We start from the raw sequence: 25,790 nt of genomic DNA on the forward strand, positions 1-25,790 counted from the left end.
AGTTAGTCAGTACAAGGTCAGTTCATTCCCAGGAGTACATCTTTTTCAGGTTTGCTCAAAGCAAAAATATCTTCATCCAATACCTCTGAACACCCAATTGATAGTCTCAGTCTAGTCTCTGGGGTTGTGATTATCATACATTTGAAACAGCAGAAAAATCATTTGAATCAGGCTTTCTTCCATCTCTTAAATGCAAAGGTATGTATGCATCAAAACCTTCAAGTTAATTAGCTTTCCTTATCTAATGTGCTTGAATCTTTGTTCTAACTATTAATTTATTTTTTGATTATGAGGACGTGCTTTATTCGTTGCTCCAAATCTCATCCAGATCATTCATTAAACATTTACTGCTTTTAACTTAACTATATTTGTACTTTGGAGCCATTTGGTGTTTCAGTGTTTTGATTAGTAATTATTACTAAAGCTTTGACAAGCCGTCTCTCCGATATGTAACTGCCTTGCACTGAATGGTATAGGTACAGCTCATTCTTAATATAGATCAGTGTAAGCCTTCAAGTCCAATTAAAAAAGACATGAGGGGCAACATTTTACACAGATAATGCTTCGTGTACGGAATGAACTTGCAGAGGAAGTGGTGGTTGCAGATACAGTTCCATTGTTTAAAAGATATTTGGATAAGTACATGAATAGGAAAGGTTTGGAAGGATATAGGCCAAACGCAGTCAGGTGAGACTAATTTAGCTTGGGATTGTGGCCGCATGGACTTGGGTTGGACCAAAGTGTCTGTTCCATGCTGTGTGACTCTCAGCCTCTAGTTTATGTGGCAGCATATATTTCAAAGTATCATTCATTATCTAGATGATTATATAAGCTGAAGAGGTTTAGAATAAGCCAGGTTGATATAGTTTGAGAGTTTCAAGGGAACAAGCAATATAGAGTTCAGATGATGTCAGAACTGGTAGATCGTGATTACAACTTACTTGCAAGGGATTGTTGATACTTACTGTTGTTTTAAGAAATTTAAAATACTGGCATGATGCTGACATATAAGATAAAAGCAGTGTGAGACAACAATCTACTACAGCATGGATCGGTTTCACAACTGGGAACTATAATTTGACTGCTAAAGGGAGATAGCATGCCTTGTACATTCCAGTAATCGTGGCTGATCCCCGATTGCATCAAAGAAAGTTGTCAGGTCTAAATGCAACCTTCACGTAAAGAGAGGTCTAGAAAAGGGAAGGGCTAAGTGGACCAGTTCATAATGCAGGTTGTACAAGTGCAATTAAAAGTCCTAATTTTAAAATCATACATTCTGCCTTTATTTTTATATTACTGTTAGAAATTACTACAGTCACATTTATTGCCTGTGTAAACTATTTGATCTGTAATTTCACTCTTTGTCCTGCTGTTAGAAAGGGTGTAATTACAACATATCACATTCATATGTACAGCTTCCATTATAACTTTGGGCATTCGTATTTGTAATGGAAACGTTTGATAGGACAGGTTAACAGTGCAGGTTGAACTATGGCCTTGGTGCAATGCTCAACACTTGATACAATGTGTTACAATGAAATGTATTGACTATTATATTAGCAAATTGACCTGCCATGTTACACACAGCAAGATCTCCAAAAAGTGTAACAAATGATTAATTAATCTTTTGGTCATAATTGGGGAGAAACATCCGCCAAATGTAGATACAGTCTACTTCTCTCCAATGGTGCCTGGCTACCCTGCCATACCCTTTGACTTCCTTGACAGTCAAGAGCTAACTACCTCTACCTTAAAAATATTCAGTGATCCTGACTTCATTTCCACAAACTCAACATTTTGAGAGACAAGGTTTCTCCTCCTATCTATCTTAAATAGGAGATCTCTTACTTTCAAACTGTGTCCCCTCTTCCTTGACACTCTCACAAGAATAAACATCCTTTCAACATCCATCCTGTCAACTCCCTGCAGGATCTTGTATGTTTCAATTGTATTACCTCTCATTCATAATAACCTCTAACAGTTACTGGACCACTCTGTCCACACTTTCCGTATGAGATAACTTCCTCAGGCCAGGAATCAGTTGAATGAATGTTCTTGGAAATGCTTCTAATTCAATTGGGTTCTTCCTTAAGGAAGGAGACCAAAACTGTCCAGCAAAGTTCTACTGGCACTCCAACCCTGTGCCCTGTACAACAGTAGTAAGACATTCCTAATTCAATATTTTAATCCCCTTGTAATAAATAACAACATTGCACGTACCTTCCTAATAGCTTTCTGTACCTCCGTACTAACATTTGGCGACTTATGCAATGGATACCCAGATCTCTCTGTGCATCAGGTTTTTGTAATCTTTCGATTTAAATAGCGTACATCTGACTTAAAGTAATACTACAAGACTGATCTTGTTATGCCATTTACTTTAAATCTTCTGTCGCCCTTAGGAATAGCCATGGAACCACAACCTTTCATAAAATATGAATTGATCTCTCTTGACATGACATATAGGTGGCCTATGTCGTTTTTTTAGTTTTTAGGTAAAGAAGGATTATTGGGTCTGGTGAATCGGTTCCATTTTAAAATCTTATATTTTGTGTTTATTTTCATATTTCCATCATGAGTTGCTGTGTCCATATATAGAATTGTTGATGTAAATGTGGCACGACAGTTATGTTGCTTCGTTGTCTCTACTAACAAGAGGTTGTCATTACAATGTGAAAAGATCTCCGAGCCAGTTGTGTTCTCAATGTAGATGTGGAAATTTACAGAGCCTTAAAGCACAGAAGGAGACCATTTGTCTCACTGTGTTTGTGTCGGTACCTTGAAAAACCTTTTTAGATGGTTCCACTATACTGCTCTTAGCCTTGAATATGCAAAAAAGCAGATGGCAAGTGCAAGACATTTTTATTTTATTATAGATGCATTGTGTTCATTAGGCCGAATGAAGACCTGGTAATGAGCTAAATCTTGTCATTCAATGCTGAGGATCAGATGACACTCATAAACTGTTCGTGTCTCACCATCTGAGCTGTTGATTAAATTATAATCTTAACAACAGTCTCAAGTATCTATTATTCTATATATATATCCCAGACATTTAGTATTTTGACAAAAATTCCTGAGCAGAAATATTAGAACTAACATGAGGTCAATTAGAAACAGCTTTTACTTTAAAGTGCCTTTGTTGTCTGCCACTGCAAAAGTCATGTGGATTCTGCAAAGTGGTACTTGTAAGGTTTACAGTCTTATCACAGCATGCTCCCCAGTATAGTTTACAATTACAGCATGTCTGATTGTTTTTTGAAATGTAGGGGTTGGCCTGAAGGCCATGGGTTCAAATCCCATTTCAGTGCCTTTAGCACAAAATCAAGGTGGATATCCCAGTACAGTACTGAGAAATTGGTAAACTATTAGAGATGCTGCCTTATGGATGTAAAGTCAAGCAAATATACCATCTAAGCTTTCAGGTAGAAAGGAAAGAATCCCACGGCATTATTTCAAAAATGTGTATGGTCTCCCTGTCCAAAATATATCCCTTATTCAAAATAACAAAAAAGAGTGGTCATATTGCTGTCTGTGACAACTTGCTGTGCAAAACATTTTCTACCATCTTTCCTGTTTTACAAGAGTAACTACCCCAATATGTCAGCTGTTGGCAGTAAAGTACCTTGGTGTCCTTGAGGTCAGCCCTATAAATGGAAGTTCTTCTTCTGACTTACCATAAAAAAAGTTCAATATCTTATATTTTTATCAAATTCTGGAAAGATTGTTCCAAAACGTGAAGAGAATTCGATTGAGCAGGAGTAGTTAAAATTAATCCATCTGGCCAGTTCCGCTGTCTAAGAAGTATCTTCTTGCCATATTGCATTTCATACGTATTTTTATTTTGCCAGGTACTTAGCAAACTCTTCTCCTCAGACTACATAATGAACATTAAAGCTGAAAAAGGTGGAAAGAGGCAATTGTACCTGTCAAGGATTTATCAGTATATTTCCAAAATAGTTGGGATTGTAGAAGAATAATGTAAAAGTTAATCTTTGCTGAGCTGGACCTACTACAGTTGGATCATATATATTGAATTATATCACATTAACTAAGAATTGTGTTCCTGATGCTATGACAGATGCCTTGAATGTTAACTTAGTGCTAGATATGTAATCCTGTGCATGTTATCACATGTTTAGATATCGTGTGGAGTTGTGACACCAAAAGAATCCCAGCCATTAATTTGTTTTAATTAAGTAGTGGATCTTCCTTGGCTTTTGACCACAGAAACTGGAGATACAATTGGCTGCCCCTCATTAATGAGCTAATTGGCAGTCATTGTCCCTGAGCCCATTGCAATTTTATGGTGACTCAGGGATGAAATGGCGATCATGTGTCTTTGCCACGTTCTTGGGAGGATATCCAGTAAACTTGGTTGATGGACCGGTATCAGGAACTGGGAGGCCACTGAAAGCCTCAACCCCCCCACCCCCGATTGTCACTCACATTGGGTCTGAGGTTCCATGCTGATTCTGGGCCTATGATGGGTGCTGTGCATTCACCACTCCAGCAGGCCCTGGCAGCAATGGACAGCTGTTGGGCCTAAATTGGTCAGGAGCTCTTGGTTGGAATCCTCATTACAGGAGAGGGCATTTAATTCCATCAAGGCCTTGCCCAGGGATCTGACAGGAGTTACCTGGGTAACTTCATCTCCCTAGCCTAACAGAATCCCAGTCGTGGTATCAGGGAATTGTTTCCTGTTGTTACAGTCTAAATTACTTGTAATAAATAATCATTCCTGCTTGTGTTTTCTCTGAACCTGAACGTCCAGTCAAATGATGACCTTTGCATACTTTATAAAATCCTTAACTTTTGTGATGGCTCAGGGAATAGTGGAGTTCAGTTTCCAGCATGTTACCCCAGTAAATCAATTTTTCACTGTTCCACACAGAACACCATTTAATTTACAAAGAATAATTTTGTAACAGGCTGTACTTCACTGTGTCACGATAAGCTGAAGTCTGAGCTTCAAACACTAGATACATTAGGGTGGGGGGGAATTACCTAGATGCTGTGTTTCAGGAGGCAGTCATATCCCTTGCATTAACTATCCCAAATTCAGTCGGTGGTCAGGGACTGAATGTGACAGGTAGAGGGATCTAGGAGATAATGTTGAAGGAGCCTTAGTCCTTGAACTTGCCTAATAGGTTTGAGATTCTTGCTGTCTGTGTGGAGGCTGTAGGGAGGATGAGCAAATTGACCACAGTATCATAGAGCTATTCAAAAGGAGAGAGAAAAGAGAAATGTAGTTGTGATCAGGGAAAGTATAATCAGATACTGTTCTCTGTGGCCAGGATTGAGAGTCCTGAAAGATGTGTTGCCTGGAGTTTGGGTTCAGGATATCTCATCTGGGCTGCAGAGGAACCTGGAGTGGGAGGGGTAAGATCCAATTGTCGTGGTCCAATGATATTGTGAGAAAGAGGAAAGAGGTTCTGCTGAGGGAGTATGAGCAGCTAGGAGGTCAATTAAAAAGCAGAACCAGAAAAGTAATAATCTCTGGACTACTGCCTGATTCACAAGCAAGTTGGCACACAGTCAACAAGATCAAAGAGGTAAACAAATGGTTCAGAGATTGGTGTGGGAGAAACTGGTTCGAATTCATAGGACATTGGCACCAATACTGGGGAAGGAGGGGTCTGTTCTAATGTGATGGGCTCCACTGAATCATAAACATTGAAAAATATAGCACATTCCAGGCCCTTCAGCCCTCGATGTTGCGCTGACCTGTGATACTAATCTGAAGTCCATCTAACCTACACTATTCCATTATCATCCATATATTTATCCAATGACCATTTAAAAGCCCTTAAAGTTGGCAAGTCTACTACTGTTGCAGGCAAGGCGGTCCACGCCCCTACTACTGTCTGAATAAAGAAGCTATCTCTGACATCTGTCCTATATCTATAATTCCTCAATTTAAAGCTATGTCCCCTTATGCTAGCCATCACCATCTGAGGAAAAAGGCTCTCACCGTCCACACTATCTGATCATCTTGTATGTCTCTATTGAGTCATCTCTTAACCTTCTTCTCTCTAATGAAAACAGCCTCAATTTACTTAGCCTTTCTTCATAAGACCTTCCCTCCATACCAGGCAACATCCTGGTAAATCTCCTCTGTACCTTTCCAATGCTTCCACATTATTCCTCTAATCCAGCGACTAGAGCTGTACACAACAGCTGCAACATGACCTCATGGCTCTGAAACTCAATCCATCTACCAATAAAAGCTAACACATCATATGCCTTCTTAACAACCCTCTCAACCTGTGTGGCAACTTTCAAGGATCTATGCACATCAACACCACAATCTCTCTGCTTATCCACACTATCAAGAATCTTACCATAGCCCAGTACTCCATATTCCTGTTCCTCCTTCCAAAGTGAATCACCCCACTCTTTTCCACAGCAAGCTCCATTTGTCGCCCCTCAGCCCAGCTCTGCAGCTTATCTATGTCTCTATTTAACCTGCAACATCCTTCTGCACTGTCCATAACTCCACCAACTTTAGTGTTATCCGCAAATTTACTAACCCATCCTTCTACACCCTTATCCAGGTCAATTTCTGATCCAAACCACTAAATCACCCTCAATTCCATGCCTCTGTATTTTCTGCAATAGCCTATTGTGGGGAATCTTATAAATGCTTTACTGAAATCCATATACACCACATCAACTGCTTTACCCTCATCCACCTGTTTGGTCACCTTCTCAAAAGAACTCAATAGGTTTGTGAGCACAACCTACCCTTCACAAAACCGTGTTGACTATTCCTAATCAAATTATTCCTTTCTAGATGATTATAAATACTATCTCTTATAAGGCTTTCCAACACTTTACCCACAACCAAAGTAAGACACACTGGTCTATAATTACCAAGGTTCTCTCTACTCCCCTTCTTGAACAAGGGGACAACATTTACTATCTTCTAATCTTCTGGCAGTATAGCTATAGACAATGATGACATAAAAACCAAAGCCAAAGGCTCTGCAATCTCCTCTCTAAATCTCTGGAGAATCGTAGGATAAATCCCATTTGGCCCAGGGAACTTACCTATTTTCACACTTTCCAGAATTGCTAACACCACCTCTTTATGAACCTGTCTAGTCTAGTAGCCTGTACCTCAGTATTCTCCTTGACAACATTGTCTTTTTCCTGTGTGAATACTGATGAAAAATATTCATTTAGTGCCTCTCCTATCTCTTCAGACTCCACGCACAACTTCCCACTGCTGTCCTTGACAGGCCGTAATTTTATTCTAGTCATTCTTTTATTTCTGATATACCTATAGAAAGCTTTAGGGTTTTCCTTGATCCTACCTGCCAAAGACTTTTTATGATCCTTCCTGGCTCTTAGCTCTCTCTTTAGGTGCTTCCAGACTAATTTGTAACACTCCAGCACCCTAACTGAGCCTTCATATCTCGTTGTTACATAAGCTTTCTCCTTCCTCTTGAAGAGGGATTCAACTTCTTTAGTAAACCATGGTTCCTTCGCTCGACCACCTCCTCCATGCCTGACATATACATACTTATCATGCTGGCACCAGAGTCCTAGCAAATCGCATAACTAGGGCTATGAATAGGGATTTAAGCTAAATAGTGGGGGGGAAGTGGAAAATTATGGAAAAAGTTAAAAGGGGGAGTGCTCAGCAGAGGTCAAAGATTCCAGAACAAGTAATAGGATAGAGAGTATGGAAAAGGTCAGGACTCTAACTTCAGGCACAGCAGATAGTGAGAGGTAAGGGGACAGTTAACACAAGACTGTGGGTGTTGTACTTAAATGCACACAGTATATGAAACAAGGTAAGTGCATTTGTAGCATGGTTTGAAATTGACGGGACAATGTTGGTATTACGGAGACATGGCTGCAAGCAGATCAGGTTAGGAAGTAAATATCCAAAGATACGCATCCTATCAAAAGGGCGGGCAGTTGAGTGGTTAGTTTGGGGAGTGCGGTTTTGCCTTGTAAGTAAAAATGAAATTATATTGATAGTAAGAAGTGATATAGAGTTAGAAGGCATAGAACCTGTGTGGGTAGAGTTGATGAATTGCAAAGGAGACAATGGCCCTGATGTGAGTTGTGCACTGACCTCCTAGCAGTGGTCAGGATGTGAGGAAGAAAAAGGCATGTAAGAAAGGTACTATTACAATAATCATGGAGGACTTCAATATACAGGTGGACTGGGAACATCAGGTTCATAGCAGATCTCAAGAAAAGGAATTTGTGGAATGTCTGTGAGATGATATTTTTGGAACAGCTTGTGGTAGATGCCACTATGGAACAGGCAATTCTGGATTTAGTGATGTGTAATGAGACAGATTTAATTAGGGAGCTAAAAGTGAAGGAGCCCCTAGTGACCAGTGATCTACCCTACAGTTTGAGAGGGTGAAGATTGAATCAGATGTAACAGTATTACAGGCGCACTGTGGGTATTGCAGATGCTGGAGATTAGAGTCAAGATTAGAGTGGTGCTGGAAAGACACAGCAGGTCAGGCAGCATCTGAGGAGCAGGAAGATTGACATCTCAGGCAAAAGCATTTCATCAGGAATGAGGCTGGGTGCCTCGGGGGTGGAGAGATAAATAGGAGGCATGTGGGGCTGGGGAGAAGGTAGCTGAGAGTGCAGTAGGTGGATGGAGGTGGGGGTAAAGGTGATTGATTGATAGGTCGGAGAGAAGGGTGGAGTGGATAGGTGGAAAGGAAGATTGACAGGTAGGACAGGTCATGAAGGTGGTGCTGAGCTGGAAGATTGCAACTGGGGTAAGGTGGGGGAGGGGAAATGAGGAAACTGGTGAAGTCCACATTGAAGCAATGGGGTTGAAGAGTCCCGAGGCGGATGATGAGGTTTTCTTCCTCCAGGTGTCGGGTGGTGAGGGAGTGGCAATGGAGGAGGCCCAGGACCCGCATGTCCTTGGCAGAGTGGGAGTGGGAGTTGAAGTGTTTGGCCATTAGGTGGTGGGGTTGATTGGTGCGGGTGTCCTGGAGATGTTCTCTGAAGCTCTCTACGAGAAGGCGTCCGGTCTCCCCAGTGTAGAGGAGACTACATTGGGGACAACGGATACAATAAATGACATATGATAACGGATACAATAAATGACATCATTCTTGATGAAGGGCTTTTGCCCAAAACGTCGATTTTCCTGCTCCTCGGATGCTGCCTGACCTGCTGTGCTTTTCCGGCAACACACTAATCTTGACTATAACGGTATTACAATTGAGTGAAGGTAAGTACAAAGACAGAAGGAAGAAGCTAGCCGGAGTTAACTGGAAGGGGAACCTAGTAGAGAAGACAGTGGAGCAGGAGTTTCTGGGGATAATTTGGGAGAAACTGGAAAAGTTCATCTTAAGGAAGCAGAAAAATGGGACAAGGGGCATAAGGCAGCCATGGCTGACAGGGGAAGTCAGGAACAGCAAACAAAAACAAAAGAAAAAGCATACTGTGTGGTGAAGGTTAGTGGGAAGCCTTTTAAAAACTAGCAGAGGATAACTAAAAAAGCAAAAAGGGAGGGAAAGATGAAATATAGAGTAAGATAGCTTGTATTATAAAAGAAGATTGCAAGAGTTTTTATTTTAGATGTCTAAAAGATAAGAAATAGGCTAGGGTGGGCATTGAACCACTACAAAATGAGGCTGGAGAAGTAGTAATAGGGAACAAAGAGATAGTGGAAGAAATGAATAGGTACTTTCCATCTGTTTTCACAGTGGAAGCCACTAGATGCATACCAGAACTTAAAGAGAATTAGAGGACAGAGGTAAGTAGTGGCCATCACTAAGGAGAAGGTGCTGGGGAAGCTGAAAGTTCAGAAGATGGATAAATCACCTGGACTGGATGGGCTACACTTCAGGCTTCTAAAGGAGACAGCTGAGGAGATTGTAGAGGCATTGGTGGTGATCTTCAGGAATCACTGAAGTCAAGGAAGGTCCCAGAAAACTGAAAAATGGCTAATGTAACACCCCTATTTAAGAAGGGAGGGAGGTAGAAGACAAGAAACTATAGGCCAGTTAGCCTTTATTCAGTACTTGGAAGTGCATAAGATGGAGTAAAATAAGGTGGAGTCAGTGCACCTTCGCCAAGAGGAGGTCATGCCTGACAAATCTGTTAGAATTCTGAGGGGGTAACAAGCAAGTTAGACAAAGGAGAGCCAGTGGCTGTGACCTATTTGGATTTCCAGGCCTTTGACAAGGTGCCACACAGTAAGCTGCCAAATAAGACAAGAGCAAGGAACTGGCATGGATAGAGGATTGGCTGACTGGCAGAAAGGGATAAAGATGTCTTTTCAGGATAGCAGCTGGTGATGAATGGAATTCTGCAGGGGTGCGTGTTGGGACCACAACTATTCATGTTATGTATTAATGATCTGGATGAAGGAACAGAGGGAGTTGTCGCTAAGTTTGCAGATGACACAGAGATGGAGAGACAGGTAGTATGGTGGAAGTGGGGAGGCTGCAGAAGGACTTGGACAGGCTAGGTGAATGGGCAAAGAAATGGTAGATGGGAAAAATGTGAGGTTATGCAGTTTGGTAGTGTAGACTATTTTCTACATCAAAAACAGAAGTTGCTGGAAAAGCTCAGCAGATCTGGTAGCATCTGTGAAGACAAATCAAAGTTAACATTTTGGGTCTGGTGCCCCTTCCTCAGACTGTTTTCTAAATGGGAAAAGGCTTTGGAAATCTGAAGCACAAAGGAATTTAGATTAGATTAGATTCCCCACATTGTGGAAACAGGCCCTTTGGCCGAACAAGTCCACACCGACCCTCCAAAGAGTAACCCACCAGTCCCATTTCCCTCTGACTAATGCATCTAGCACTATGGGGTGATTTACCATGGCCAATTCACCTGGCCGGCACATCTTTGGACTGTGGGAGGAAACCGGAGTACCCAGAGGAAACCCACGCAGACACTGGGAGAATGTGCAAACTCCACACAGTCATTCAAGGCTGGAATCAAACCTGGGACCCTGGTGCTGTGAGGCAGCAGTGCTAACCACTGAGCCACCGTGCTGCCCTAATTTGGGAGTCCTAATTCAGGATTCTCTTTAGATTAACATGCAGGTTCATTTAGCAGTTTGAAAGGTAAATGCAATGTTAGCGTTCATTTCAAGAGGGCTAGAGTACAAAAACAGAGATGTACTGCTGAGGATAAATCAGGTTCTGGTCAGACTGTATATATTTGGAATATTGTGAGCAGCTTTGGGCCCTGTATCTAAGGAAGGATGTACTGGTCTTGGAGAGGATCCAGATGAGGTTTATGAGAATGATCCCGGGGATGAAGGGCTTGTAATTTGAGGAGTGGTTGAGGACTCTTGGTTTGTATTCGATGGAATTTAAAAAGATGAAGGTGGGATTTAGAACTGAGATGAGAAGAAATGTCTGTGGAACTCATTGTTGCAGAAGGCTGTGGAGGCCAAGTCATCGAGTGTATTTAAGACTTACATAGGTTCTTGATTAGTAAGGGGATCAAGGCAGGAGAATGGGTTTGTAAAACTTGTCAGCTGTGATCAAATGGGGGAGCTGGCTCAATGGCTGAATTACTTAATTATGCTCCTATATTTTATAGACTAAACACCACTTTTTTCTCCTGTAAGAGCTCCTTATAACCTTAACCACTCTCTGGCAGTTAAGGTTGGTCAGTAAATGCTGGCCTGGCCAGAGCAACCACATCCCATAAATGAAAATCAACCTTTTTTTCGACAATATGTTTACTTTCAGGTTGCTTGTTAATCAGGTAATTACATGCATTTACTTGTCTAATTGTATAAATGTTAAATTCTCCCCATCTCCTGGTCTCTGAGTTTTCTCTTTGAGTCCCTTTCCTGAAAATAGCATCTATTGTGACACATTGAGTATGGAAGTTGCGCTATCCCTCTGATTGGTTTAATGGGCCGAAGGGCCTGTACTGTTCTATGTTCTAAGTGAACATTCCATTCTTCATGCATAGGCCTGAACACCAGGGAACTACATGACCATGGATCAGCATAACTGACCACCCTTTGCTGGTCAATTCACTCTCCCCATACAACTCAGAATGAGGCATAGCATTCAAGCAAAGGACTTCTCACAGTTACCCCTTTGTTTCTATCTACACCCGTCCGTTCCCCCCCCCCATTAATCCATACAATATTTGAGTCAGTTATGAAATCACCCCCCCCCCCTCCCACTGGCTGCAGAAGCCTTAACCGTTCACACAGGCTGAGAAGCAAACCTTTTAGACTTAATTCTAACTACTGTCCACTATCTAAGGGTGTGAGGGAAAACAGATGGGGTGACTCTATATGATCTGTTTCATCATGTAGCTAACATATGGGTATGGTACTCAACAACTGTTTTGAGAACACATGCAGTGTGCCTGGTCTATTGCTACCAGTACTTCACATACCATAAATAAGCACCATCTGTTTTCATGAAAGCAGGCTCTATGTATAGCTTACTGTACTTAATTGATCCCATGTGTACAGTAGTGGACTGACAGTTACCTTAACATAGCTCTCTAATAGCTGTCCAGCTTTACTTTCTCTTAACTGTTAAGATTCAGCAGTAACCCTACATATGTCCCATCCTGTCAAAATATCAAAACGGATATAATAGTCGAAGAGTGTTGTGCTGGAAAAGCACAGCCAGTCAGCTAGCATCCGAGGAGCAGGACAATTGATGTCTCGGGAATTCCTGATGAAGGGCTTATGCCCGAAACGTTGATAATTCCTGTGAAGGGCTTATGCCCAAAATGTCGATTCTCCTGCTCCTCGGATGCTGCCTGACCTGCTGTGCTTTTCCTGCACCACACTCTTTGACTCTGATCTCCAGCATCTGCAGTCCTCACTCTCTCCATAATATGTAGAGTGTTACGTTAACTTAAGTTTCTAGAAATAGTCTGCCTCTCTACATCATTTTCATACTTTCGTCTCCTTCTCTACAGGAGATCAAGCGGACCACAATATCAAGGTCGGAAGATCTGGTTCATGACCCCACCAGAACTTGGCCACAGAGAGAGAATTTATGAGGTGTGTTCAATGTGCTGATGACAACCAGGAATCTTACCAGCCGCCTAACCCAGTATTTCACAAAGGGAGAAAAAAAAGTGATGAGAAATGCAAAATAAAAACTATCTTCCCATGTGAGGTAGTGTGACAGTTGACTCACCGTACATAGACATTCCTTCCATGATCATTGGCTCAGCTGGAGCTCTGAAGAGACATTCAACTTGGAACATTAATTCTATTTCTCTCTCTGGGAACACTGATTGTGTTTCTCTGTCCAGGAAACTGCTAGACTTGCTCCATTTTATCTAGCACATACTGTATTTTATCTATGTTGTCCTTATGACATAGAATCCTCATGGTTATGATAGTGGACTAACAACCCCAAATTTGAGTTCAAGACCCATCTTGGCATGTTGTGAAATTGAACTCAGTGACCCTGGTCACTTAAGTCTGGTAGATGTTTCCTAATTGACCTGTTCAGAGATGTTATAACACACCTCTGGAGCAGGTGGGATGTGAACCTACACCTTCATGGCTCAGAAGTAGGGACATGACCACTGCGCCGCAACTTAATTCTGGTACCAGGAAAACAATAATGAAGAGTAGTTGTTTCATCATTAAAAACTGAAAATGTGTTGCTGGAAAAGCGCAGCAGGTCAGGCAGCATCCAAGGAGCAGGAGAATCAACGTTTCAGGCATGAGCCCTTCTACCTGGGATGTGCAGTGAGAGAGGGACTCACTGAAATCCTTGTAGAGGGAGGAAGAGAGCTTCTTCAAGGAAGGCATCCTTGTAAGAGGATTCACAGTAGGTTAAAATCTTCTAGGAGAAAGTGAGGACTGCAGATGCTCTTCCTCCCTCTACACTCCAGCATCTGCAGTCCTCACTTTCTCCTAGAAGATTTTAACCTACTGCGAATCCTCTTACAAGGATGCCTTCCTTGAAGAAGCTCTCTTCCTCCCTCTACAAGAAGGGCTCATGTCCGAAACGTCGATCCTCCTGCTCCTTGGATGCTGCCTGACCTGCTGCGCTTTTCCAGCAGCACAATTTCAGCTCCTCATCATTAAAAACTCCAATTCCCACCAGCTACTACCACAATCGTTACCACTTTGCCCACTTTTGACTCCAGATCCACACAATATGGCCCTTGGAACAATTAAGAGTTGATGTAAAAAAAAACCCTTGTCTTTGCAACCAACATGCTAAGAACATTTTAAAAGTAGTCTTACTGTGGCACTCTTATGTTATCTTCAGTGCTTCTTGACTCCTGTACATTACCCTGGCTCCTGCACATCCTAACTCCATCTGAATCCTGATATTTGCCTCTGAGTCCATAATAACCTGTAATTGTTTCTACATGGCTTGGGCTTTAACAGAGTTAAGGCATGAAACTTAAATCAGCCACAGGGTGTGCATTAAGCGCCCTGTGGAAAAGTTGGGAAAATTCCAGAAGAGAGGGGAAATAGAGCTGAGGATGAAAGGATGTGTGGGGAAGTTCCATAGCTACCACCTTCAGACTCCACAACCACCACTGAACTCCACCAGTTAACTCTGCTTTCTCTCTCTCCGTGCTGTCAGGCCTGCTGAATTTCTCTAGCATTCCTTTTATATTTTCTATACCTACAGATTCATGACAGTCTAATGATCATGTTCCAGGACCCCAAGTCTCTTTGGATTCCTAGTGCTTATAGTTTTTCATCATTAAAAAAAATACTTTGTACAAGTAGGTCAAAACATTATGGTGAAAGGTCATTAGCCTGAAACGTGAACTCTTGCTCCCTTCTCCACAGACATTGTCCATTATCTGTACTCTCTGTTCTTGCCACTCAGACAATTTCCTAACCAGCTCAGTCATTAGCATCCAGTTCCACAATTGGGGCTCTTGTGGAGCAGAGCTTCTGGCCCTGCTCGCTGGAGGTCCAGCTTCAGCTTCAGGTCCTATCCACCCCAGAAATTGTCCGCACAGGTTGATTCAAGATATTTCAAATGCAGTCCTTCGTTAGTTTGCTGTGGGGCAGGTGGTGTTTGAGGAAGGAGGTGGATGGGATGCTGGGGTGTTCATAACCTTCTTCTCTGAAGAGGGCGGCACACTGGCAGCTGATCCTTCACCAGTTTCCCATGGGTCAGTGGAGGTTCTGTATTTTTTTTCAGGGAGGCCTTGAGGACATTTCCTTTCCCATCCTTTACGCCAGGTCTAATGGAAGGAATACTTCCTTCATCATAGCCTTTCTAGAGTCAGTGATACCTCACTCTCTCAGATCCTGGCCCTTTCGTTCACTGTGTGATTCTCTCTCTGCCACCTACCCCGAGGCTGACTTCACCAGTCAGAAACCGAGTTTGCTTGTCTGCCTACTCGCCCTACCCTCTTCCGGACCTCGATGCCAGCACGAAAATAACGCATTTTGAAAGAGAAGGAAATCAGTGAAGACTATTTAAAATATGTAAAGGAGAACTCCAGCCCTTGGGCTGATGCGCACTTTAACAGCAAGGTCCAAACACAGAGCAGGGGAGCGAGCGCTGTTCCAGGATTTAACCCGGCACAGGGAGCCCCTGCATCACCTAAACCAGCTTCACATCCCTTCCCATTGACTGTCGCTCTAGGTTCACTCTAAACCAGTCACAATGTACAATGTGACTACTCCAGCTCTCGAAGTGTGTTCAAAAAGTTTCATCTCTCCCCAACATCTCGCAGCCTCTCACCTACCATTTCTCTTCTTCACTGACAGGATTTCACCCCTTGCTTTGTTGACTTCTTTCTCACTCTTCCTTCTCCCTTTTTCTCATCTTTACTTTCTCTGTCAATAACATGCTGTTTCTCCTAAATGTCTCTTCCTCCTCAATTTCTCCTTTTCAATTTATCTCTCTCCCTCTCAACTTCTCGATCTGGTCATATATCCCAGCCTTAAATTTCTCTTTCTCAAATTCCTCGCTCCATCACGTTATCTCTTTCTACGCCCTCGCGTTCCCCCATCCTCTGAATGTTGCCTTTTTTTTTAAATTGTAAACTCTCTCTCCATTCCCACCCCACAGGATTACGGTGGAGGCTGGCACCGACTGTGGGGGTCCGGGGGAGGAGGTGGCGACGGGAGAGAGAGGGTGGGGAAGCTTGATTCAAGGATCGCAAATCCTCCCGTTTCCCGTACTAGAGTCCAGAAGCCAACCAGAAGGGAGCCGACCTCTCCCACTCTGTTCCAGAAACTCCCCACGCACTTGACAGCAGGAAAGTAACTCCTCCCACAGCCCAGAGTGAGAGGAGATAGAGATAGAGAGAGAGGGGAATAGTAGGAGGGAGAGACAGGACAGCAGCCCCACTGCTGAATTTCTGACAACACACAGACGGCCTGAGGAACTGGACCTCCGAGTGGTTCCTGGTTCCTGCACAGACTGGGGCGCGATCCAAACCCCTTTCCCCGGGAGGAGGGAGGGGAGAGGGGGGCAGCCTGGGGATATTTGGCAGGCGGTGGGACAAGTGGAAATCAGCCTTTTGCAGCACCGAGTGCACGCCGGCACCTTTCCCGGGGATCAGGAAGGCGCTGCTGCCGGTGAAGGAGAGGAGACAGACACCATGAGGGGTTTGGTCTTGCAGCTGTTGGCCGTCTCCACATTGTGTGTGTCTCTCACAGAGGAACAGAGCAACAGACACAGGTAAGTGACAAGAGAGACAGAGAACTCACTCTCTGTCATACTGCGGGAATCAAATAACAGCAAAAATCCCAGCCAGCTCAATTATCTATCATATGTGTGTTATTTTATTGAAATGATTACTTTCCTTTGTGTACGTTCTATCCAAATTATATGAAATTATACATCGCTTACTGCAATGTAACACCTGCTGGGTTTGACACTGGAATGTTTGCAAGTGTTCCCATGGCGTTTACTTTTATTTCAAAGCGTTTTTTACATTTTTGGGGGTTAAAAAAAAATAATCAAAGTGCATCAATTACACTGAGCGCCTGTTCTGGAGAGGAAGCGTGTGATGAATTTGAGATTGCAGCGATTATAAGGTGTCAGACACACAGGCACCCACTTCCCTCATGTTGGGACCTGTACCGTGTGAGTCTGCGGCATCCTGAGCTGCTCACTCCGGGTCCCGCTCTCCCGGTGGGCCCGCTGACTGCAGCAAATGTCAAAAAGACACTCCCTCAAACCAGAACCACCCTCCAACCCGCCCCCCCCCGCCCCCACAAACCCCAGCCCTCACAAACCCCAGCCCTCACTCTCAACCTCCCAACTCTCAGACCACAACTAACCCCCAGACATCACAACTTCCACCCCACATCTCATAGCCCCCTCACACAAATCACAGCCGCCTCACACACACATCCCAGCCCCGCCCCTCACACACATCCCAGTCCCTCTCACACACATCCCAGCCCCTCCCCTCACACAAATCCCAGTCCCTCTCACACACATCCCATCCCTCAAATACATCCCAGCCCCTCACACACATCCCAGCCCCTCCCCTCACGTACATTCCAGCCCCTCACATACATCCCAGTCCCTCTCACACATCCCCAGCCCCTCCCCTCACACACATCCCCAGCCCCTCACACACATTCCCAGCCCCTCACACACATGCCCAGCCATTCACACATCCCAGCCCCTCACACACATCCCAGCCTGTCACATACATCCTCAACTCCAAACCCCAAACCTGTCATGCTCCAACAACCCTTGAGCCCAAACTCTGTCATCCCTGGAGCTCTTGGCAACATTTTGCCCTCTCTGTACCTCCATCCCCACGCCCTCCATGTCAGTCAACAAGACAAACAAAAAAATGTTCACGGGTGGCACTCTGTCGGGTGGTATTTGTTTCCCATTTTTCCCAAAATGGAAAACAAAAAATATTTGGTCTCTGGATTCAAAATCATAGCACACCCATCACAGCACAGAGAAAGTCCATTTGGCCCCATGCTGTCTCTTCAAGAGAAATATCAATAAGTCATCCTGTTCATAGAAACATGGGTAAACCATTCCGTCCCTCCAGTTTACTTTGCAGCTTAATGAAATTGTAACTCATGTCCAAGGCTCACTTACCCACCTCAGTTCCATAACCAATCCTTTAAACTTGTTCGATGGCTATGTAAACATCTTTCCATTTTTAACAAGAAGTTCAGTTTTATCCTTACCTCTCTCTTCTCCATCCCATCTTGGTTCTTTGACTACTATCCTAAATATGTGCTCCCTTTTTCCCAACCTTCCTGCCACTGTAAGTAGCCTCTTCTTGTATCTTCGATCAAACTCTCAAAACGTTTGATGAATTAGGACCTGTGAATGCTAGAGTCCTCACCTTCTGTACCTTTATTTTCCCTGCTGCAACCTTTTGTTTAGTATCTGCCCATTTCCCCCTCTCAGGTTCCTGACCCTGTTCTGATCTTGTTTCGTTCAGAGTCCGCAAGCATCGGTCTATTCGGGGAGGCATGTGTCGCTATGGTCTTCGGACAGACTGCTGCTGGGGATGGAATCGTAGACCCTGGGGACAGTGCCAACGTGAGTACCTCAGCCTGAAAGCATGGGCTCTGTACACTCACAGCTGGGGCTTTTAAATACGTAAGGGGCTTTTAATAAAAGCCGGGGCTTTTACACTCTGCTGGGCTTTTACATGCATCTGGGCTTTTACACTGACAGCTGGGGCTTTTTCACAGCTGGGCCTTGCATATTCACAGCTGAGGCTTTTAAACATACATGGGCTGTTACACGCACACAATTTTTGCACACGGCTGGTTAAGTCATAGTTTGGGCTGTTACACAATACCTGGTGTTTTTACCCACAGCTGGTTGAGGATCTTTCACAACTGGAAGAATCTCTATACAACTGTAACATTTAAGAATTATCAAAGGGAGCAACAGTATTAATTTGGGGCTTCATAACGCCAGCAGAATTTAATCACTGCAGAGTTAAATACCACTGCAGAGTATTTTAGATGAAGCTTGCAAGGCCTTCTGTCCACTTGCAATGAGCAGTTTTGGGATCATGCACAGATCTGAAGCTATAAACACCTGAGAATATCACACACAGCGATAGCTCTTAAACAGTCAGAGTGTTTATTAAACAGCAGATGATGAAAGTGACTGTCTCGCACACTGTTGATTCTTCGAGGGACATGTACACAGTAGTAAATATTGTCCGCATAATTCTGGGACAGAGAACTCCCACCATATTTAATAAGATTCTAGTAGAGCTGGAAGTTTTACACAGACCTGGGCCAAGTGTCTGCATGTTGATGATCATGGTAACATTGTAAGTTAGGAACATTCAGTCCTTTTGAGCCTGTTCCACTATTTAATTAGATCATAGTTGATCTACATCACAAATCTGTTTTCTCAACTTTGCTCCACAGTCCCAGAGTTTAAAACAATAAAACTAGCCCAGTCTCCACTAGGCCCCTGCATTCAGCATTACAGGAAAGAAAGTTTCAAATTTCTTTTACCCCTTTTGTGAAAAATTGCTTTCTGATTTTAATCATGAATTCCTAGCTCTAATATTGAGATCGTTGCCTCTCCTTCCTCTGTTCATGAATTGCCCCATCAACAACAACAACTTGTGTAACACCTTTTTAAATCAATAAAACACCCTCAAGTAATTCCATGGGAACCCTATCAGACAGGGTGTCAAACCAAGCCACAATAGGAAATATTGCCTCAAATGATCAAAAGCTTAATCAAAGAATTTAGGGAATAAGAAGACGAGAGAACCTGAGGCCTGGACAACTGAAGGCACCATTGATGGCAGAGAGATTAAGATTGGGGGGTAGCGGGGTGGGGGTGGGGGTGGGGGGGTAGTGGGGGGGGATGTGCGGCAGTGGTATCCACTCAACCAGAATTATAATGGATACTTCATAGAATTGTGGGAGCTGGAGATGACAGAATCATAGAATTCCTACATGTGGAAGTAGGCCATTCAACCCATCGACTCAACATTGACCCTATGAAGAGCATCCCTCTCAGACCCACTCCACAGCCTTGTAACCCTGCTAATCCACGTAGACTGCACATCCCTGGACACTTTGGGCAACTTAGCACGGCCAAACCACCTCACCTGCACGCCTTTGGACTGTGGAAGGGAACTGGAGCACCCAGAGGAAGCCCACTCAGACACGGGGCGAATGTGCAAACTCCACACAGACAGTTGCCTGAGGCTGAAATCAACCCAGGTCCCCTGGCACTGTGAGGCAGCAGTGTTGACCACTCATCCACTGTAAACCCAATAGGTGGGAGGGACAAGTCATGGGGAGATTTGAAAAGGATGATAATGATAAAAGAAGTTGTTGCTTCACTGGGAGCCAATGTAGGTCAGCACACACAGCAATAATGGGTTAAATAAATTCAATGTGACTTGAGACACAGGCATCAGAGCTTTGGATAATCTCAAATTTAGGGAGGATGGAATGTGGGAGAACAGCCGAGTGCTGTGTTGGGATTGTCAAATCCAGAAGTAACAAACAGATGAATGGGGCAGCAAAGATACTTCTTTCCATATTTACACATTTCAACATTTTAAACATCTCAATCAAAACATTCCTCAAACACCTACACTCCAGCAAGATGGGTTAATGTTCCCTTTCCTGGTTGTAACTCTTTCTGTGCTGTTCCTGTAAATAATCAGAGTCTGGGACTGTGTTTTAAAAAAAAGCACAATCTGTGGTATCAGTGAAAACTGTAACATAACCCAAAGACCAGTGCATATTTATAAATTACTGAATGTTTGCACATCAGCAGCAGAGTATCTCTCCAACATGCTAGAGGCTATTTTAAATAGATTCTAATCAACTTGTTCAGAAATGTTATTACAGTCCTCTGGAGCAGATGGGACTTGAAGCCAGGCCGCCTAACTCGGGGGTAAGGACATGAGCATTACACCATAACAGCCCATTTTACTTTTTGCCTAGTACAGCTGAAGGGTTTGCATATGTTAACCAGCTTTTACACAATGTTGATTGTTTCTCATAAAGCCTAGATGAAGTTTGTATTTGCACTTGCTTGCCTGGTATTAAGTAGATGTTTCGGGAGGCAATTTATATCTTTCCGGGCTTCTTACACGCAAAGGGGCTTTTTGGGCCTATGCAATCTTGCAAAATCTTCATATTTTTATTAACTGTTAACGAGAATGAATCATCTTGAATATGTTCCAGGTTATTTTAAAATAAGAGTATCAAACATTCCGAATGTGTATTAAGTCTGCATCTATCACAATATTCTGGGAAGAAGTGGCCTGTTTTAAATCGGCAGGATTAATGGAAGTGGCTGTGAGCCACTGATCTTGATCAAATTCCTGCAAGAATCAAACAGGTTGTCCGTCTGTGTCCTGCAGCCAAGAAACACAGCAGCAGCTCCCACACACTCAGCTCTGCCTGCAAGTTCTGCTTGTCATTCATACATGGGGCAGCAGGTGGCGCGGTCTCTATGGGCCACCTGAAAGACAAAGACTTGAGGGGAGGTGGACATGAGCCACTTTTGTGTAGCTAAGAGTTGATTGCTATAATTCCTTTAAAAACTCCGAGTCTCTCCCAAGTCGAAGTTTGCAGGAAGCAGAGAACAAGCTTTAGGAAAGTTACAGCACAGGAGGTGGTCATTGTGCGGGCTCTGTGAAAGACTTAGCTAATTAGTTCCATTCCCCTTGCTCTTTCTTATATGTTCTTCCTTTTCCACCAGCCATCCAAATCCTTGTTGAAAGTTATCATTGAACCTGTTTTCCATACCTTTTTATGCGTTGTGTTTCATGTCATAACCAGTTATTGCATTTTTAAAAAATCTATTAATCTTCCCTCTGTTTCCTCTGCTTGGTCCTGAATTATATTAAACCTGTCACCTTTGGTTACCAACCCTCTCACCAATTAAAAGTTCATCCCTGTTTACCTTATCAAAACCATCTGGATTGTCACTTCTATTAAACCTCTGTCTCTGTTTAAAGGATGGCAGACACAGCTTCTCTAATCTCCTCATCTAACAGAAGAGTCTCATCCCTATCCCACTATAGTAAGTAATCTCTGCCCTATAATCTATTTAAGGGTTGATTAATGTTTTATAAACATTCAGCATAACCTCTATATCTTTGTGTCCTTTGCCTCTGTTCAATCAAATCAAGGATGCCATTTTTAAAAAAAGTCAACCCTATTCACCCTCCCTGCCATTTGAAAGATTTCTGCATGTGAATGTCCCCCCACCCCCCCCCACCCCCCCACCCCCACCCCCCCACCCCCCCACCCCCCCCCCCCCCCCCCACATTACTCATTCTTGGAAAGGAGGGGTCCCATTAGATCAAAACCGGTTGCATGTTTGCTGATGTTTGTGGGCTCAGCTGGTCATTAGTGAACAATACAATCTATTGATACACGGAGCAAGAAGATGATTAATGGATGTGGAAGGGGGTAATATCTGATATGTTTAAGCCCTAACAATCTCACTGTAATCTTATCAGTTCGGTTTTATAACCTCGAAACACCACCTTCTGTGACTTTCCCAGTAGCAGGACATGTAATGTAGAATCACATTGGTAGACCCATTGGTTTTCATAGAATCCCTACAAGTGTGTAGGCAGGCCATTTGGCCCATCGAGTCCACACCAACCCTCCGAACAGCATCCCATCTATACCTTATAACCCTGCATCTCCCATGACTAATCCACCTAACCTGCACATCTGTGGATTGTGGAAGGAAACCCATGCAGACACGGAGAGAATGTACAGACTCCATACAGATAGTCACCCAAGGTTGGAATCTCTGGTGCTGTGAGACAGCAGTGTTAACCACTGAGCCACCGCACCACCCAGTGTTTCTGGTGGCTCAGTGGTTAACACTGCTCAGTTTCATTATCCCATTTGTTCCTCCATTCTATATCTCTCATTGCCCTTATCACAGGAACTAGTATTTTCCACATGTGAGAATTAGTTTGATACATCTCAATAGAAAGAGAATAGTTCTCTGAGATACTGCAGGCAGTATGCTATAAACTTAATTTACCCAGTCACCAATTGCCATTACTGCAGAGTGAAAAGAGGCACAACAAATCCTCTGTGGGGGGGGGGCATTCACATGCAACTTCAGTCAATAAACTTCTTCATTGTAAGTTTTCACTGTCAATTTCAATGTCTTGTTTCTCACTGCATTTAAAAACCTCCTTTTTTCTTTTCCAATGTAGCCCAAAGGAAATGAGTTATTCCAGTGAGGCTGCCCAATAAGATTATTGTGCACTACTTCAGGAAGCACAGAGACATTGAACAATAGTTTGTAGCAGTAACACATGTGGCTGTTACAGCACACATGGATGAAATGATGCTGATAATCTTTGCCTGCTGATATGTTGCCAAGCTAGACTTCCTCACAGAGGCATATTTCACACTGACAAATATGCATATTATAGATGGACCCTGCTTTGGACTGGACAGTTTTCACTGTGAATCCGTGAGCAAGAGGCAGTTCCTGCCAATGCACAGAATGTGTTGCCTGTGACAACTGATTGATAATTGGATTGAGGGGTGGTCCAGTTGGAGAGAGACAGTTTCCATCTCACACTCCATGTTCTATTTGCTGATTGAAATGACTGATTAATTCTGAGTGAACAGAGTAATCTCGACTGACATAAGCAGTTCCCTTGTAAACTAATTTCTGTGTTTCAGTAAGTTTTAATAAATATGTGTGGGCCAAATGGCCTCTTTCTGCACTGTAACAATTGTACGTGTGTGTGTATGTATGTCTATGTATAAATGTACTGGAATGTGGCTTGTTGACAAAATCAAGGCCAACCTCCTAAAAAAAGGCTTTGGAATTCTCTGGATATTTGTTTTCCAGCTTTCATCCCGTTAATGCAGAGAATATGTCGAGTAACGTACCCTCTGAAAGGTTAGCTTAACCTATTTCTTACAATAATCTTGTTAACTGGTAGATTGAAGACAGGCTGTGTGAAACATTGAGTGGCCTCAATGACAGGTGTCAGCTGTAGCTCAATGGCAGGACTGACATCCCTGGATCAGATGGTTTTATGTTCAGGTCCCATTATCGAGAGCTCAGCTCAGAATCTAGGCTGGCCCTCCTTAACAGTTGTTAGAGTGTGCTGTCTTGGATGAGGTGTTAAACTTGAAAGTAGGAACAGGAGTAGGCCATTCAGCCCCTCCAGCCTGTTTTGCCACTCAGTGAGATCATGGCTAATCTGTGACCTCACCCCACAGACCTACCTTTGGTTCATATTCCTTAATAACTTTGTTTACAAAAATCGATCTACCTCAGGTTTAAAATTAACAACATCCACTGTCGTTTGTGGGAGTCCTGTCTGCTGTTTATGGATGTCCTGTGTATCTTCTCCAGAGTCATCAAAAGAACCCACAGTGCCTCCCAAAACGTAGCTGGGGAGTACTCCTCCTATACCCTGGCTAACATTTATCCCTCAACCAAGCGTCACCTAAACAGAGAATCTGGTCATTATCACTTGGTGTTTGTGGCCTCTTGCTATGTGCATATTGGTTGCCATGCTTCTTACCTTTCGACAATGATAACACTTGTAAAGTACTTCATTGGATTTTAAATTCTTTGGGATATCCAGAAGCACTACATCGATGCAAGTTATTTTCTCTTTTTGATATGGACTGAGAGATGACCCCACCTTGTTCTGTGGGCAGTAGGCCACAACAACCGCAAGTGTGTTTCTTGTTTGGTGTTAATGTTTCTCCTGTACCGTTAGATAAAGCAGCACTTTCTGACACAGAGCTCACTGAGATATTCTCAGAGATATGTTCTTAGACAGGAGTTATATGGGGTTTCTGGATTTATGGAACGGCCATTTATTGTGTTGGTGGTAACTTAAGACGAATGCTGACATCTCCAGAGCAGGATATTTTTTGGAGCTGACCTGTCAACACTGCACATTATGCCCACAGCTGTTTTCTCTGGATTGTTGCTAGGTGCAGGGATGTGTGCTCTGATTCAACATGCAACACCAAAGTATAACTGGGTGCAGAGTGAGTTGGATAGTCCTTGTTAGCTATTATGAAAATACATCTTTTATTTGCAGAGCAAGTGATATTGTAAAAAGAATTCACTCATGGATCCTGACCCCTCTTGTTTAATGTGCAGTCACTAAAGAACTCACGACCAATGTTGTTCCTAATGAGTTACTACTTGCTATGAATATGTTATTCTCAAACCCATGGGGCACTTTATATAGAAGGAATGCTACATCAAAAGGTCAGACTCATGTTACTCAGTAAGACTTACAATAATTTTTGGATGCATAGATCACTATCATATTCGTGGAGAGAGCTGATTGGTAAAGTGAAGCCACAAAGAACAGAGCAGCTTCTTGCTAGTTCTTTCTGTTTCAATCTGAAGGGGGTGGGGGTGGTGATTGTGGGGGTGAGGAAGTGGTGGGAAGCTATCGGTTTTTTTTGGCAGGATCTAACTTCTCCCTCTGCAAAGCTAGTACATAACACTGAGGTAGAGCATGGGTAATGAAAGGATTAAGAGCAAGTAGCCATTTCTTTAACAAATGCAGTGCCCATATTCAATACTGAACTCACTGTGCCCTGTAAGTTTAAAGGGCATCTGCATCCAGCTACTGTGCAAGTGTTTCACTGGGCACTGTTCATTATTCAGGGCAAGGTGCCTGCTCAATATATGTAATGTCTGCAAGTTGAAAGGGAGAATAATCCAAGAGGAATCCAGGAACCGCTGTGGGAATGTCCCATTTTCTCAATGCACAGCTTTCATTAGATTGAGGGCTGATTGTTAATCTTGCATGACTCAAGCGTGGGATATTGAATAAACATCAGGCTGGACCACCATGAAGTAAATCCCCCACACACAAAAGAGGTTCAAGAATGACAA

General features: G+C 43.2%; 1 protein-coding gene across 3 annotated transcripts in view; it reads left to right on the forward strand.

The window, feature by feature from the left end:
- Positions 1 to 16,102: 16,102 nt before the first annotated feature.
- The window catches only part of npnta (nephronectin a), a 70,214-nt gene continuing 60,526 nt past the window's right edge, over positions 16,103 to 25,790 (forward strand). Inside the window, exons 1-3 of one of the 3 annotated variants that reach the window (XM_072583899.1) lie at positions 16,103 to 16,619; positions 18,364 to 18,464; positions 23,763 to 23,813. In XM_072583899.1, the coding sequence (XP_072440000.1) occupies positions 16,540 to 16,619; positions 18,364 to 18,464; positions 23,763 to 23,813 (232 nt within the window). In that variant the 5' untranslated portion in view covers positions 16,103 to 16,539. The remainder of the gene's footprint in view (positions 16,620 to 18,363; positions 18,465 to 23,762; positions 23,814 to 25,790) is intronic. The other 2 variants (XM_072583897.1, XM_072583898.1) reach the window with 2 other exon arrangements.

The sequence above is a fragment of the Chiloscyllium punctatum genome, chromosome 14, assembly GCF_047496795.1.
Source record: "Chiloscyllium punctatum isolate Juve2018m chromosome 14, sChiPun1.3, whole genome shotgun sequence".
NCBI lineage: Eukaryota > Metazoa > Chordata > Chondrichthyes > Orectolobiformes > Hemiscylliidae > Chiloscyllium > Chiloscyllium punctatum.